General features: G+C 37.4%; 1 protein-coding gene across 3 annotated transcripts in view; it reads left to right on the plus strand.

Annotated features, from left to right (window-relative positions):
- The window catches only part of hipk3b (homeodomain interacting protein kinase 3b), a 76735-nt gene that overhangs the window by 44786 nt on the left and 16792 nt on the right, over positions 1–15157 (plus strand). For all 3 annotated transcript variants that reach the window (XM_079826078.1, XM_079826079.1, XM_079826077.1), the window contains exons 4-7: positions 5095–5214; positions 6270–6356; positions 7885–8069; positions 8155–8317. In XM_079826078.1, the coding sequence (XP_079682204.1) occupies positions 5095–5214; positions 6270–6356; positions 7885–8069; positions 8155–8317 (555 nt within the window). The remainder of the gene's footprint in view (positions 1–5094; positions 5215–6269; positions 6357–7884; positions 8070–8154; positions 8318–15157) is intronic.

The raw sequence follows: 15157 nt of genomic DNA on the forward strand, positions 1-15157 counted from the left end.
TAACTTTTACCGTAATGGAAAGTTACCATGAGAAATTTAGCTAGGAAGCCAAAAGTTACAGCTTTTATTGCTGTTACTCCTGTGTTTTGCCACAGATAGACAGACAGCATTGACAAAACCTGATGATCATGCTATCTAGTGTTATTTGTTTATTTGAGAATGTTCCAAAGAGCAACCCGTGCTTCAATGGAAGGTTTGGCAATGGAAGCAAAATCTGACCTTTTGCCAATTGTCATTTGTCAACTTGGTCTGTCACAAAATTAGACTGACCTAAAAAATAGTGCTGCATCTTAAATATTCCTTACTCATTTTATGTTATACATTTTTATTTTTTGTTATCGATTACCCCTGTTTTTTTTTTTATAGATCTGCCACTTTTTCTATGTAAAAAGTGTCTCGTGTTTCTATTTTTTAAAGAACTTTGTTGCAACAACTTCAACTTTTTGTTGGACGATTGCATTTTCTTTTTTCTTCTTAATTTCATATATTTTGGGGTGAACATTTTAGTACATATGATTTTTAAATGTTCCTTTTTTGTTCACTGAGTGAAAAGCATTTAAGTGGACAATATTTCTAGCTTATTAATATTATTAAAGTTATTATTTTACTAGTGCTGATTTTGCAGTAAATGATTTGGATATTTTGTAAATAACAATAGCCCCTTTCTGCGATCATTTGTGAACAGGACCTTTTCAAAAATACTGGTAAATCAGTTCCGGCAATTTACGAGTAAGGGAAGTTGTAACATTACCAGTAAATAACAGGTAATGTGCGCTGTGTGAACGCGGAATGAAGATTTCCGGTATATTTATATGAAATCAGAACATGCTGATGTAAGAAGTCTGCTTTGGGTCAATCATAAGTTCTTATGGAGATAACGTGATTACTCCGCCCTGTTTACAGAAAGCGTTTTAAAAGTTTTGCTTTGTAAATATGTGCTAAATGATCAACTTTGACCGTTACACAGTGTCAAAATATGCTTGTATTTTTGAGAGAAAAATGTTTATGCAAGGTTTTTTAAAAATCCAAAAAAATATTTTTAAATTAAGGCCTCAAAACACACAATAGATATGTGTTCACAAGACTTTTGACCAATGGTTATTTGCCAAGAGTTTTTGCTTCAAACTGATGTGAGAATCATTGAGCCTACTCATTCACATAAAACTATATATTCATTTACAATTTGTAAGATAGTTTTTCTTCACAAAGCCTATATGCGAGGACGAGGAGGCGTGATAGCTAATGAATAATGCTGGAATCTCACCTGAGAGGACGAAAGAACATAATAGCCTACATAATGAGCTGCATAATGAATGAGCTTCTGACTGAGAGAGCAATAAAAATGCTATTTTTATTTAGTTGAAATTGTACTTATCTGGTAAATGCATCTTGATTTAAGAATGTTTAAATATTTAGACTACTAAATATTACTAAGAGCATTTTTTTAAAACATTTTTTTTACTATTTTTTTGTTTTTGAAAGTAGTCTCATGCTAAAAAAATTAATAATAAATAATTAAAATTAAGGTACAATTTATACAAAACGAAATTCACTTTAAAGAAAGCAATTCACTTTCTACAAAACAAAAAAAAAAAAACTTTCTACAAAACAAAACTCCAGAATCATTTATTTAGAATGTAGTCAACAAAGGCCTATTATATTTTAAATGATCAAAAGATTTGACTACACTTAAAAAAAATGCTCTTCTTATGTAGTTGAAAATTGTCTTTATCTAGTAAATGCATCTTGATTTAAGAATGTTTAAATATTTAGACTGGAAACAAGACAAAAATGACTAAGAAAAACATTTTTTCTAAATTGTTTGTATTATTTTTTGTTTTTAAAAGTAGTCTCATGCTAAAAAAATGTAATAATAAATTATTAAAATTAAAATACAATTTATACAAAATGAAATTCATTTTAAAGAAAGCAATTGACATTCAATTCACAAAACTCCAGAATCATTTCTGACACACTTTGATATTAAATTAAAAAAATACCATTAGGCTATAATATTTAAACATAAATATGAAGCAAAATACGTTTGACTGGTACTATATTAATTGCTAGCATCTGAGCAGACATGTGCGAATAAAAGCTTTATTGATGTGACACTATAAGCTCTTTTACAATAAACACATTATAATCTGTCCAAAACAAGCCAAGAAAATCTTGTCTAAACAGTCTTGGGTGTATGACATTTAATGTTGCAGCAGGATTCATATTTAAACGGTCTTTTTGCTAACAGAATAAACTTACCTTCCTTACAATCAGTTGCTCTTAGAAATGAACAGCTTTTCATAAGGAGAATAAATCCAGGATTACTGCTAAACGCTTCTCAAAACGATGTAGCTGAAGTAACGTTACAGCGCTTCACTAGATGTGTTTGTTTGATTTGATGTGTGGGCGTTGATGCGGGGATCGTCAGGATTTGAATCTGAAAGAGCGCGCTCTGTGTGGGCGTGGTCGCATTAGCGGATAATAAAGTGGCTCGCGGGTGACTGACATTAATCTCTTTTCGCCACAGATTACATAAACACATAATATTTGTTTTTGATTTGGTTTACATTGTTTAAAACCTGACATTTCAGTGTTTCTTTAGACATATGTCTCATGTTTGTGAGACAAGTATTCACTAAGCTAGAGTTCCTTTTCTGAAGACTATCTGAATGAATGTCTTTGACAGAGAGGCTGCAGATCACGCATCATGTTTGTTTTCTTTATTTTGCAAAAAGCAAAACATTTTGTTTTTATTGTGGCTGTACACAAAACAATAGAAACATAACCGATTATAGTGATGTATAACACTTGCCTGAATGATAAAAAATCACTGATAAGAAAAAAAGAGCCGGCGCGACCACCAACTCGAGGGGGTTAAAGATCACTTCCGATGATGGACATCACAGAATTTACCGGTATTTTGGTGCTGATGTGTGAACGGTCTCTGACTGGTTAAAAGCCAGAACGCCATTTCTTGTGTGATCAGCATATATTTTGTATTTACCGGTAAAGTCGTTCTGGTAATTTTCCGGGATTGCTGTGTGAAAGGGGTTAGCTGTTCTATCCAGATTGTGCCTTTTTCATGGGGGGCAAAATAAGATTACATAAATTTAAGAGCAAATGCAAATATATTGATATATATCATGTATCACCAGAATTTGGAAAAATATACTTTATACTTTTATCATCCAGCCCTACTACAGCATCAAAACGATCCAGTTGAGGTAGCTCAGCCATCTGGTCTGGGATCCTCTCAAACGCCTTCCGGTTAAGGTGTTCCGCACATGTCAAATTGGGAAGGGACCCAGGATGCGCTGGAGGGACTTTATCTCCCAGCTGGTCTGGGATGCCTTGAGAACCCCCAGGAGGATCTGGAGGAAGTTATTGGGGAAAAGGACATGTGCAACAGGAGGATAGATGGATAACATATACTGGAATTCAGCAATGCTGAAGCTCGAAACCACTTCTAACTAAAACCACTGAAATATACTATCACAGGAATTTCTTTATTCATCATCATGGACTGCTTTGCTATTTGATGTGTCATTAGATGTGTATATCTCTGAATCCGATAGATATTGGAAATCTAATTATTCAGCTGTCTTACCAGATCTTGCATAGCAGTGTTAAAAAACATATCTTCTTACTTCTTGTCTTCTGTGCTGACCCAAGACCTGTTTCCCCCCAGTCATATCCACATTGACCTTACGTTGACTTCCTCTCCAAATGTCTTAATTTATTCCCATATCTAGCCCTTCATTTCATCACCCTGAATATGTTTTCTCTTCCTCTTTCTCACAAGTTCATGTTTGAACAGAATTGACGCATTTGTCTGTGTGTATGTCTGTGTGTGTGTGTGTGTGTGTGTGTGTGTGTGTGTGCGCAAAGAATGTGTGTAATGTTAGCTACTGTTAACTTTCTTAAAGGTACAATGCACCAAAAAGTTAAGCAGAAAGTGTACTCTGTCATTTACCCTACAATGAAAGCATGTAGTGACATGGGGCTGTCAACCTCCAAAAGATTAAAGTATCATAAAATTAGTTCATATGGTGTGTGCACTATATTCCAAGGCTTCTGAAGCAAAACATAACTTGTGTGTGAAGAACAGACTGAAGTTTAAGGCGTTATTGACTGAAAATCTTCCACAACACCCTCGCAAACCTAAATTGCACTTCCGCATTCATAATCTGCTGCAGAGGGGGATTTCAACTTTTTAGTGCATTCCATATCTATCGGTGGGAAATATATTTTGTGCCACACAGAAAAAAGTCATTCGTAAATGATTACAGAAATGTCATTATTAGCTAAACTGCAGTTTTAAGTGTAACGCTTCAGTCTAAAGGGCATGACACCAAATCGGCATCAAAGAACTGCCAAAGTAGTGATATCGCCTTGTATCGCCCCTGTCTGGGCCAAAAAAAAGTGCGCTTGAACACACCACAAAGACTACAGCAACTGCCAATTGGCACATACGTTCTGCACCTGTGTGAGAGAAAATAACTGTCTATATCAGCAAGTGGTAGTAGTTTATATTCGTCATTCAAAAAAGTAAATTCAAAACTACGACTGCGGAAATACAAACAGAGACTTACCATTTTGAATATGAACCATGTTGGTCAGTTGGTCTTCACTTTCTTCATTCCAGACGGCCATGTCGAAAATATTCGAGGGGTTTCTTGCCAAGGTGTCACAAACATGTTGGCCCAGTCTCGGTTGAGAGGTCAAAGGTTCATATAATCTGATTTTAAGATGTACCATTGCAGCACTTGCACCTCTGCAGTCCCCATGTGACACTGAGTATCTAATAGGCCTTTCTCTCACACCACAGTGCTGTTGACGTAAGAACTTGCACAAAACGGCCACACACACCCTCCTATAGGTTTCACACAAGCATGACTCCATAAATCGGCCCATTTCAGTGTGTTTTTCAAAACACGTGCTGCATAGTGAACGTGTTTTTGAGAACACCTGCTGTTTCTAGGCATCTGCCGGTCTTTTGTTGACGTATCCATTTACATTGGACTGTGTTAAAACATTAACAATGATTGAGTTCAGCTAGCTCTGTTTCACTTTTTCCCATCTGTCTCCCCTCAGATTCGCTACATTTCTCAGACGCAGGGTCTGCCAGGAGAGCATCTGTTAAATGTGGGGACGAAGACGTCTCGCTTCTTTTGCCGGGAGTCGGACTCACCTTACGCAGGCTGGAGACTTAAAGTGAGATCAAGAACTATTTACACACACACGTACACACGAACACACACACGAACACACACACGAACACCTGTATCATGTTCACTAATGATATATGCATGTTGAAGAGATAGTTTTAGGAACTTGGTTATAAGCTAGCCACCAGGGTAGTTCCCTGAGAACTCAAAGTTCCCCTAGGGCAATTTTCCTGGTTGCATTCACACTGCCAGTAGGAACTCTGAAGTGACCAGTAAGCCACGCTTGTTGTTGTGACTTTTTATTTTGACGGCGCGGTGGGCATTTATTTTGCTGAGAACACTAGAGCCTGAGCATTCACCATCTTTATTAGTTTACGATCTGTTTAACTGTCCTGTCTAATACGTTATTAGATTTCTATCGTTATTAGATTTCTGTTATACAAAAAGTAGACATTAAATGAAAAAGTATTCGCTTTTGCCGTGTGTTGATGCCCAATGTTGCTAGCTGAGCAGAAATGCTTAATCATGTTTCGCTTGGTCCCCTCCATGTTGCATTGGATTTTCTCTTAGTGTAAATGTAGAGAGGTCCATCTATCACTGTTTTCCATGTTTGTGGAGTTAGTTTGTGGAGTAAATATATAGGCTATAAGCTGTGTGTGTACACATATTTTTTTTTTAAACGGCGGGTGCTGGTGTTTCATGTGCATTCGGCCGTAAGTACACTTAAGTCACTGGTAGGTCTTATTTTTGCTGGGTAAGACCCTACTCTTTAGTTCCCCGAAGTTGTGGACTGAGTTCAGTTTTTGATCATAAACATTGCTGTGCAGTATATCTTAATATAGTCATGAAAATAGTTTTATTTTTTTTTATTTATGTTTTGTTCTCAAAAATATGCATTTTGGGAATTTATTCTGTGTTATGAGCTAGACATTTTTTTTTACCATTTATTATTAATCCATTATTACATTTTAATGAAAAGACTATGAATACAAATATATTTGTGCACAATAATGAATAATGCATTATAAGACCAGGGACATGTATTAAAGTTTAGAGGGTCTATTTGATTTTGTGATGTCTTTTAATATCCATTTGTTTCAGTCCACAGAGGAGCACGAGACAGAGACGGGGCTAAAATCAAAAGAAGCCAGGAAGTATATCTTCAGCTGTTTGGATGACATAGCGCATGTACGTATATTTGAATCAGGATCACAACACAAAAAATTCCACTTTTACCACATCAGTCTTCAGAATCAATCACAACTCTCTCCCAGTGTAAAATCCCTGCAAGGAGAGCTGAAGTTACTTTACAAATGCAAATAGAAAACTCATTTTGTGCTGTGTAAATTAAAAGTGTAACGTGAACAAATCACGTCCATTTCACAGCAGGCACCTTTCAATTCACTAATGACAGGAAATATGTGTCAAATCAAACAAATGTCAATTTGTTTGGGATTGATAAGTCTTTTATGCTCACCAAGGCTGCAAAAATAGAGTAGAGTAAAAAGAATATTAAATAAAAAATATTACACTTTTTCGTATTTGAATATATATAAAAACAAATTCATTCCTGTGATTTTAGCAAAGCTGAACTTTTAACAGCCATTACTCCAGTGTCACATGATCCTTCAGAAAGTATTCTAATATGTTAATTTCATGCATAAGAAACATTTCTTTTTATTATCAAATATGATACCTTGTTTTAGGTGTATTAGCTGAATAGAACGTTCAAAAGAACATAATCATTTATTTGCTGTAGAAATTATAGTAACATTGTACAATACACCAATCTGGCATAACATTATGGCAGGTGAATTGAATAACACTGATTATCTTTTCATCACGGCACCTGTTAGTGGGTGGGATGTATTAGTACAAGTGAACATTTTGTCCTTAAAGTTGATGTGTTAGAAGCAGGAAAAATGGGCAAGCATAAGCATGCCCATGCTGACCCCTGTCCACTGCCGAAAGTGCCAACAGTGGGAATGTGAGCATCGGAACTGGACCACGGAGCAATGGAAGAAGGTGGTGGATCACGAGGATGGCCGGGTGCATGTGCATGGCTTACCTGGGAAACACATGGCTCCAGGATGCACTATGAGAAGAAGGCTAGCTGGTGGAGGCAGTGTGATGCTTTGGGCAATTTTCTGCTTGGAAACCTTGGGTCCTGCCATCCATGTGGATGTTACTTTGACACGTACCACCTACTTAAGCATTGTTGCAGACCATGTACACCCTTTCAAGGAAACTGTATTCCCTGGTGGCTGTGGCCTCTTTCAGCAGGATAGTGCACTCTGCCACAAAGCAAAAATGGTTCAGGAATGGTTTGAGGAGCACAACGAGTTTGAGGTGTTGACTTGGTCTCCAAATTCCCCAGATCTCAATCCAGTCGAGCATCTGTGGGATGTGCTGAACAAACAAGTCCAATCCATGGAGGCCTCACCTTGCAACTTACAGGACTTATATGATCTGCTGTTAACATCTTAGTGCCAGATACCACAGCACAGCTTCAGGGGGTCTAGTGGAGTCCATGCCTCGATGGGTCAGGGCTGTTTTGGCAACAAAAGGGGGACCAACACAATATTAGGTCATAATGTTATGCCTGATCGGTGTATACTTCAATTGAATTTAAACTACTACTATGCAGCCCTTAATATGAGTAACCTAAGTGAGTAACTAAATATTTGCTTTGTTTCTTTTTTCTTTTTTTTTTCAGGTGAATCTAGTGATGAATCTGGAAGGCTGTGATTTGTTGGCAGAGAAGGTTGACCGTGCAGAGTTTGTGGGTTTGCTGAAGAAGATGTTGTTAATAGATGCTGAGGAAAGAATTGCCCCAAGTGACGCCCTTAGCCATCCTTTTGTTACCATGCAGCACCTGCTAGACTTCCCCCACAGCAACCAGTGAGTGGCTTTTCATTCCTCAACCTTGTTTGTGATTAATTCCTTCTGACTGACAGTTTTTGTGTTCTGATTTTTCTCTTTACAGTGTCAAATCCTGTTTTCACATTATGGATGTGTGCTGCTCAAGACCAGGCAGTTATGAGTCCCTCAGCCGTACCAAGGCTCAGTTCGTCAGGACTGTCCCAAGCACTGGTGCAGCGCCCAACCTTACCCTGCCCTTCTGCAAGGTGACTGGCATTCACACTCAGGTACTGAAAGCATCATCATTACAATGCTGCTAGAAAGTTTGTGAACCTTAAAGAATTTTACATGAAAATCAGCTCGTATTTTTGCTCAGGAATCTCTTTTGACCGAGGCAATGGCAATTTTCATTTGCTTTTACTGTTTGCTTTATACACTTCCCACTTTATTGTTACTTATCTTTGACACTTTTCATGTGAAGGTCAAAGCTGAATGACGCATGTGCTGAAGGCCACGTGAAGGCCTCAAAGTTTTGCGTTCCTCTAGCTCAAACAGGAGAGCATAGAATGCCTGAACTGTTGAATTGAATATCTTTAGTGTAGAGCAGTGGTTCTAAACAAGGGGGGCGTGGAGAGATCGGAAGGGGGGGGGGGCAAATTGTTTTCAACAAAAATAGACAGGGCATCAAAAAAAAAAAAAAAAGTTTATTCAGCTAATGCTTGTCCCTTTTTATAATGTGCAGTGACGATGCAAAGAAGGCACGTCACAAATATAAACTCTTTTTTTTTATGTGGGATTTAGTATCATATTTGGATATTGGAATAATACATTAATTATTTTAAAGGATTCGCACATACACACAATGTTCCTATTTTTTTTGTGACTTTCTTAATTTTTGACTAGTTGACTAGTCATTACAAAACCTCAGTTTAATCGACTGTCAAATTAGTCGTAGCGCACATCCCTAATGTAAATAGAAGTTATTTCCATTTATATTAAATAATTGAATGCGATTCACTTGTGGTTATCAGTTTGTATAAGCACACATTATGCAATGCATTGCAATATTAATCTTGAATTAAAAAAATGGTTTTGAGCAGGTGTTTTGAAGTGCAGCCCAGTTCAGTGCAAGTGAAATCCAATTTGGTCAAATTTAAAAACTTTAACAGTCAACTAGAATTATGAAGATAGGCGTGTTGGTGTGTGTCTTGCAGACTGTCAACGTCACGTAGAGAGGATACAACATTTTAAAATTGTGTCTTTTACAGATTCAACCCCTAGAATTAAATTTATTCTTCCTAAAATCGCAAGTTTTGAGACCAATCAGGCAAAAACCCTTTTCACTTCATTCAACAACGTGGTGTTAACTGCTGCAGACCATGCCTGACCACTGTTTAGGAAGATATTTCCCTGATAATGAGACTGCATTGTTTTATTCACAACCAATTTATATGTTGAAATTATGTTATTTATGCAGAAATTATAATTACATGTTCATTATATGACTCAAACCATGTCTACCATCCCGTCACACTGATGGTACTCAAAAAAGAAAAAGGTTGGCAGGTCTGTTATTGCTACATTTTATAGAAAGTAATGCATTAGCTACCTTTTCTCACAGTTAGTTGGCTTTTTCTAATAGATGTTTCATCTCACAGAGAGTAACATGAGAATCATTGAAGGGTACACAAAACACAGTTTCTGACACAATTTCTGCCACAGTTTCTGAGTCTTTAGTTTTATCATATTTATAAAAGACAAATACGCTGTACCACACACACACACATGCTGTACCACACCCCCACAAATACACTGTACCCACACAAACAAAATACATCATGGCATTGTCCCTGGATAAATTTTGATTCACTATATGTTATAATCACTGTATAATATGCGTTAAAAAAATATGCCCTGAGATTTTCTTTTTCCTTTTGTCTGTATGGTTGCTGTTATGGTTTGCACACACTTTCATTTTCATGTGCTGGATCATTTGCCCGACAGATACAGTATTACATAATGTACCCTTTAGTTTCATGCTTTTGCTCTGCCGTTCACTCCTGTCACTTTGTTCCTTCATTGTGACTTCTGTCTTGCCTTTTATTTTGTTAACATGTTGAGAGTCACATTGACTCATTCCGCATGACATGCTCCATTCAGCGCAGGTGATGACAGACTGTCACAGCACACTCTGCCTCCGATTACATTCATAATAAGCCTCAATGGCCGCGTATACACTGTAAAGTTTCATGAGTGACAACCGCATTTAAATGCAGGAGTGAGTCCCCTTAATTATCGTTCCATGTGTGTACAGAACATGACACGCTCCCGAAACTAGGACACCGTAGTAACCATAGCAACGCTCTGGCATCTCACATGTTTGGTATCCGCTATTCTGACCTAAGAAATATTACAGTGACAAAAGGCTTGTTGTGTTCAGCAATTTTAACTAAAGCACAGTCGAGGGAGGCATTGTGTGTTGTTTATGCTTAAAAGCACAGTATGTAATTTTCGCCGCTAGAGGTCACATAATCAGAACCGTAACAAAGGGGTAGCCTGAGACCGTGTAGGTCGGAGCATGGAATGATGGGAGTTGTTATTCACCTCCACTGCCAATGGAAAGCAATCTGACGGGACTCACAAATCATGTTCATGGATGAGGTAATGAAATAAAGTTTTATAACAGTTACGTTTGATCACATGATTTTATTTTATTCTAATGAATAAGCCACAAGTAACACAATTTTTCATGCTAAATTACTACTCATACATGTCACTTTGTCAAATTAAATGGTGGGGTAATGCAGTGCAGTTTTATGCGTTGAAAACAATCGTGCTAAAAGTACATTTGAACAGCATTTGCAAAAAGGCTGACTTACTATTTATGTATAACACATACTGTATTTAATTACACTACCATAGCATAGCATGTTAATTCATGCTATCATTGTTGATTAATATTAGCAACATATCAATTAATGCTAACAATGTGTTAAAACATGCTAGAAATGTGCAAATGCATGCTAACAAAATGCATAAACACATTAGCCATGCGTTAAAACATGTAGCTAACAAGTTAGCAATGTATTAATTCATACTAGCAACATGTAAAAAAAACCCATGTAAATTCATGTTAGCATTTTGCTAATTAATGTTAGCAACATGTTAATTAATGCTAACAATGTGTTAATTCATGCTAGCAATGTGCTAAAACATTCTATTAATGTTAGCAACATTTTAAAGGGTTACTTCAGTGATTTAGCATTAAGCTTTGTATTTAAACTGGGTCATTTATGTAGTAGAAATGTGAAATTATTTTTTAATTTGGTGCCTTCTAGACTGAGAAAAGACAGAAAATGTATTTTTGTCTCATGTGGATGAAAGACAACAACTCCCAGAATGCACTTGCATGGCTGCCCTACGAGGCCACTCCGTACACCGTCGTTTTGATCTTCATAGTAATTCAATCAGTTTGTTCAGTTAGAGAATAAACACTACAATTAAAAACTGAATGTGTCTTTTCAATAAAGTGTGAGTGAGCCGAACGAAAGTCACAGCAAAGACACAGCAGTGTCAGATTTCATTCATCACGAAGAGCTGAGCAGAGCTGTGGTAATGTTAAGCGCCAGTCTTGAACGTTTTCAGATCCCATGTGGAAGCTAAACTATCACAGAAATTCATTGAAAAGTTGAAACACTCACTTTGCTCTGCATCGCTCTGTGAATGTCCGTGTGGCCGTCTGTGTCTTACATTCTGTGCGTGAGATCTCTCCCCTATGGGCGGGTTGATAACATGCGGAACAGCTCCATCTAGTGGCTGTAGTCTTTAGCCTCTGGGCAAAAAATCCTCTGATGACGCAAAATTACGATATTTGCGTCATCTGAGGATTTTTCCCAGAAATAAAATGCATAATTCTCTCGTCTCAGGGGGACATGAGGGGGGAAAGTACCATAATTTGAATAGACTACCGTGTTTCTACTGATACAAAGCCTAATGCTAAATCTTTAAATAAAAAAAAATACCATTAGGCTATAATATTTAAACATCAATATGAAGCAAAATACGTTTGACTGGTACTATATTTATGAGCAGACATTTGCGAATAAAAGCTTTATTGATGTGACACTGGGCTCTTTTAAAATAAACAGGTTATAATCTGTCCAAAACAAGCCAAATAAATCTTGTCTAAACAGACTTGCGTGTATGACATTTAATGTTGCAACGGGAATCATATTTAAACAGTCTTTTTGCATTTAATATTCACAGATGCTAACAGAATAAACTGACCTTACAATCAGCGGCTCGTTGGTGACTGACATCTATCGCTTTGCAAGCAGATTACATAAACATAGCATATTTGTTTTTGATTTGGTTTACATTGTTTAAAACCTGACATTTCAGTGTTTCTTTAGACATATGTCTCATGTTTGTGAGACAAGTATTCACTAAGCTAGAGTTCCTTTTCTTTTCAGAGAGGCTGCAGATCGCGCATCATGTTTGTTTTCTTTATTTTGCAAAAAGCAAAACATTTTGTTTTTATTGTGACTGTACACAAAAAAAAGAAACTTAACAGATTATAATGATGAATAACACTTGCCTGAACGATAAAAAACGACTGTTATTTGAGTCTCTTGGGCACTGATAAGAAAAAAAGAGAGCCGATCCGCCGGCGCGAGGGGTTAAAACTGATCTATCATCTATCTATCTAATCGCCTTCAAAGCCATCAAACGTTAAAGCTTTAAAACAACTTTAAACTTAAAATTATTTCAAACAAACCAAAAAGCTTTTAAAACTTCTTCAAGCGTTCTTCAAAAGTTTGTCTCGACTAACTTTTTTTTATCTAGTTTTATTTCTCCTCTTGTCCAAAACTCTTCTTGGGTCATTTGATTCATACTTACATTTAAGTTTCTTAGAGTTATCTTTTTTTTTTTTATTGAGACCCACTGGGTTGCCATGGTTTCCATGGCTGTAAAAGTGGAAACCGAGGATAACGCGGACATCACACCATTGACAGACAACGCAATGAGGAGGGATGTTACACTGGTTAAAATTGCTAATTTTGCTGGATTTAAAGGTCCCATGGCATGAAATTTTCATTTTATGATGTTTTTCGACATTAATATGAGTTCCCCTAGCCTGAATATTGTCCCCAAGTGGCTAGAAATTTTGATCAGTGTAAACCGAGTTCTGGCTGTCTTTCTCTGTCTTTGAGAAAATGACAGCTCAGACGGGCTGGTCTTAAATTTTCCTGTTATGATGTCATAACAGGAACGGTTACCTCCCTTTCCTCCACCCAGAGAATTTGACACGCCCATGTGAGCGCCATATTTGTTTGTCCTCGAGAGATCATGGCTTGTGAACTAGTGAATGCTGGCAGTTTCTCAGTGTTTGGATGTACAAATGAAAACAGAAGTCTTTTTTCAGTTCCTTCTGATCTGTGATCAGTGATTTCTGATGTGTAGCTATTTTTTTATTATTCGTGCACACGCTGCGGATTCTCTCTCTCCTGACACAGAACGGTGTTTTCGTGTTTTCTTTCTTGTGAATCAGTGTTTTTGTACGTCCTCGTCGCGTCTATCTGTTCTAAAATGTGCATACAGTCGTGAGTTTCTGCTCAACATCGGCAGAGCTACATCTTTAGAGATAAACCTCACGCACGTCGAAGCTCGGGCTGCACTGACCGGTCGGCCTTCAACATCACCGACCCCCAGTACTGCATCTCGCCCACAGCGGAGGCACCATGCGCGGCGCGAGATTAAGCAGACGGGGTAAGCGTGAGCGTATCAGGGCTAACCTAGCCAGCTATCACCACAATAAACAGGATTACATTCGATTACTGCGATGTTGTGTCTTTTTTTGTGCTGTGTACTCAATGCGCGTCACTGACGCTTTTCATATGATAGGAAAATATCTAAAAATAATGCTATATAATCAACACTTACTCGTAACTCGTTCATCTCGACAGCTGTAATGGTACTTTGCATGTGTTACAAAGTTGGTAGAATAAGGAGGAAGACGGGCTCGGCGTGACTGGGACTCGTGTTTATTCAGAACTCTCAGATACAAACAAAATAAACTTGCGCTGACAGAGCTCTCACAACTCAGTAGTTACAATATACAACTTTGTTAGCAATCGCTCCATCTCTGGTCCATTGATGTCCGGTCGTTCTTTTGAACCAGTTCTTTTTAGTGAACCGGTCGAACCAGTTCACCAAATCGTTCTAAACAGTTTGTGTCTTGAGTCAGCGCTGATCCATCATTTACTAAAGTTACTAACTTTCTGACATGAGTGACAGTCCCTCCGACTAGAAATAAACTAATAACCTGAAGTATATGCTAGTAACTGGAGACGTGCTGAGAGAACTGATGAGAAGTGACATCCATCTCTCTGGCAGGCTTGTGCCTCGTAGACCTTGTTAAACAACGCCCCCTCCGCTCATTTCAAATGCAAAGATGTCAGCCAATCACAACAGTAGGCATTTTTACTGAAGTCTCACACCAGACACGCCCCTTGAAACAGGGCATTCAGCCAGAGGGCAAACATCGGTATAGAAAAAATTATTTTTATTTCTAAATTATGACATTTTATGATGTAAAAATCATACTAACAATATAAGTACACCTCAGAATACATTATAAAATAAAATAAAAAATCCATGCCATGGGACCTTTAAACATTGTTAGAAACATTTGGCATTATGTAAGTGCACAAGTGAACAAAATATTTAAAACTGTGCTAGTGTTTTTTTTTTTTATATTTTCATGCAAAAATCGTACATATTGTACTTTTAAAGGCTACTTCACAAAGCACGCTCTTGCAGTGTTGCCATGCCCACTTATTATAAACTTTATGGGGATTTTTGTTCAAGCGTGGCTCATACAGCGATCAAGTATATGGAGTTATTAAAGTCATTTATGAACATGCATCAGAGATGTATCTTTCATCTGTCTGTCATCTTTCATATCTCTCGTTGTACGTCATTAACAACTAGTTGTTCAGTCCTGTACACACTGCAGATAATTTTTGTAAATGCTGTTGCCACTACCTGCATTTTTCAGGAGTTAATTCGGAAGAGGATTAAGCACTAAAAGGTGAGCTGACAACCAAAATTAGCTGCAGTGTGTA

Source organism: Gobio gobio, assembly GCF_949357685.1.
Source record: "Gobio gobio genome assembly, chromosome: 9".
NCBI lineage: Eukaryota > Metazoa > Chordata > Actinopteri > Cypriniformes > Gobionidae > Gobio > Gobio gobio.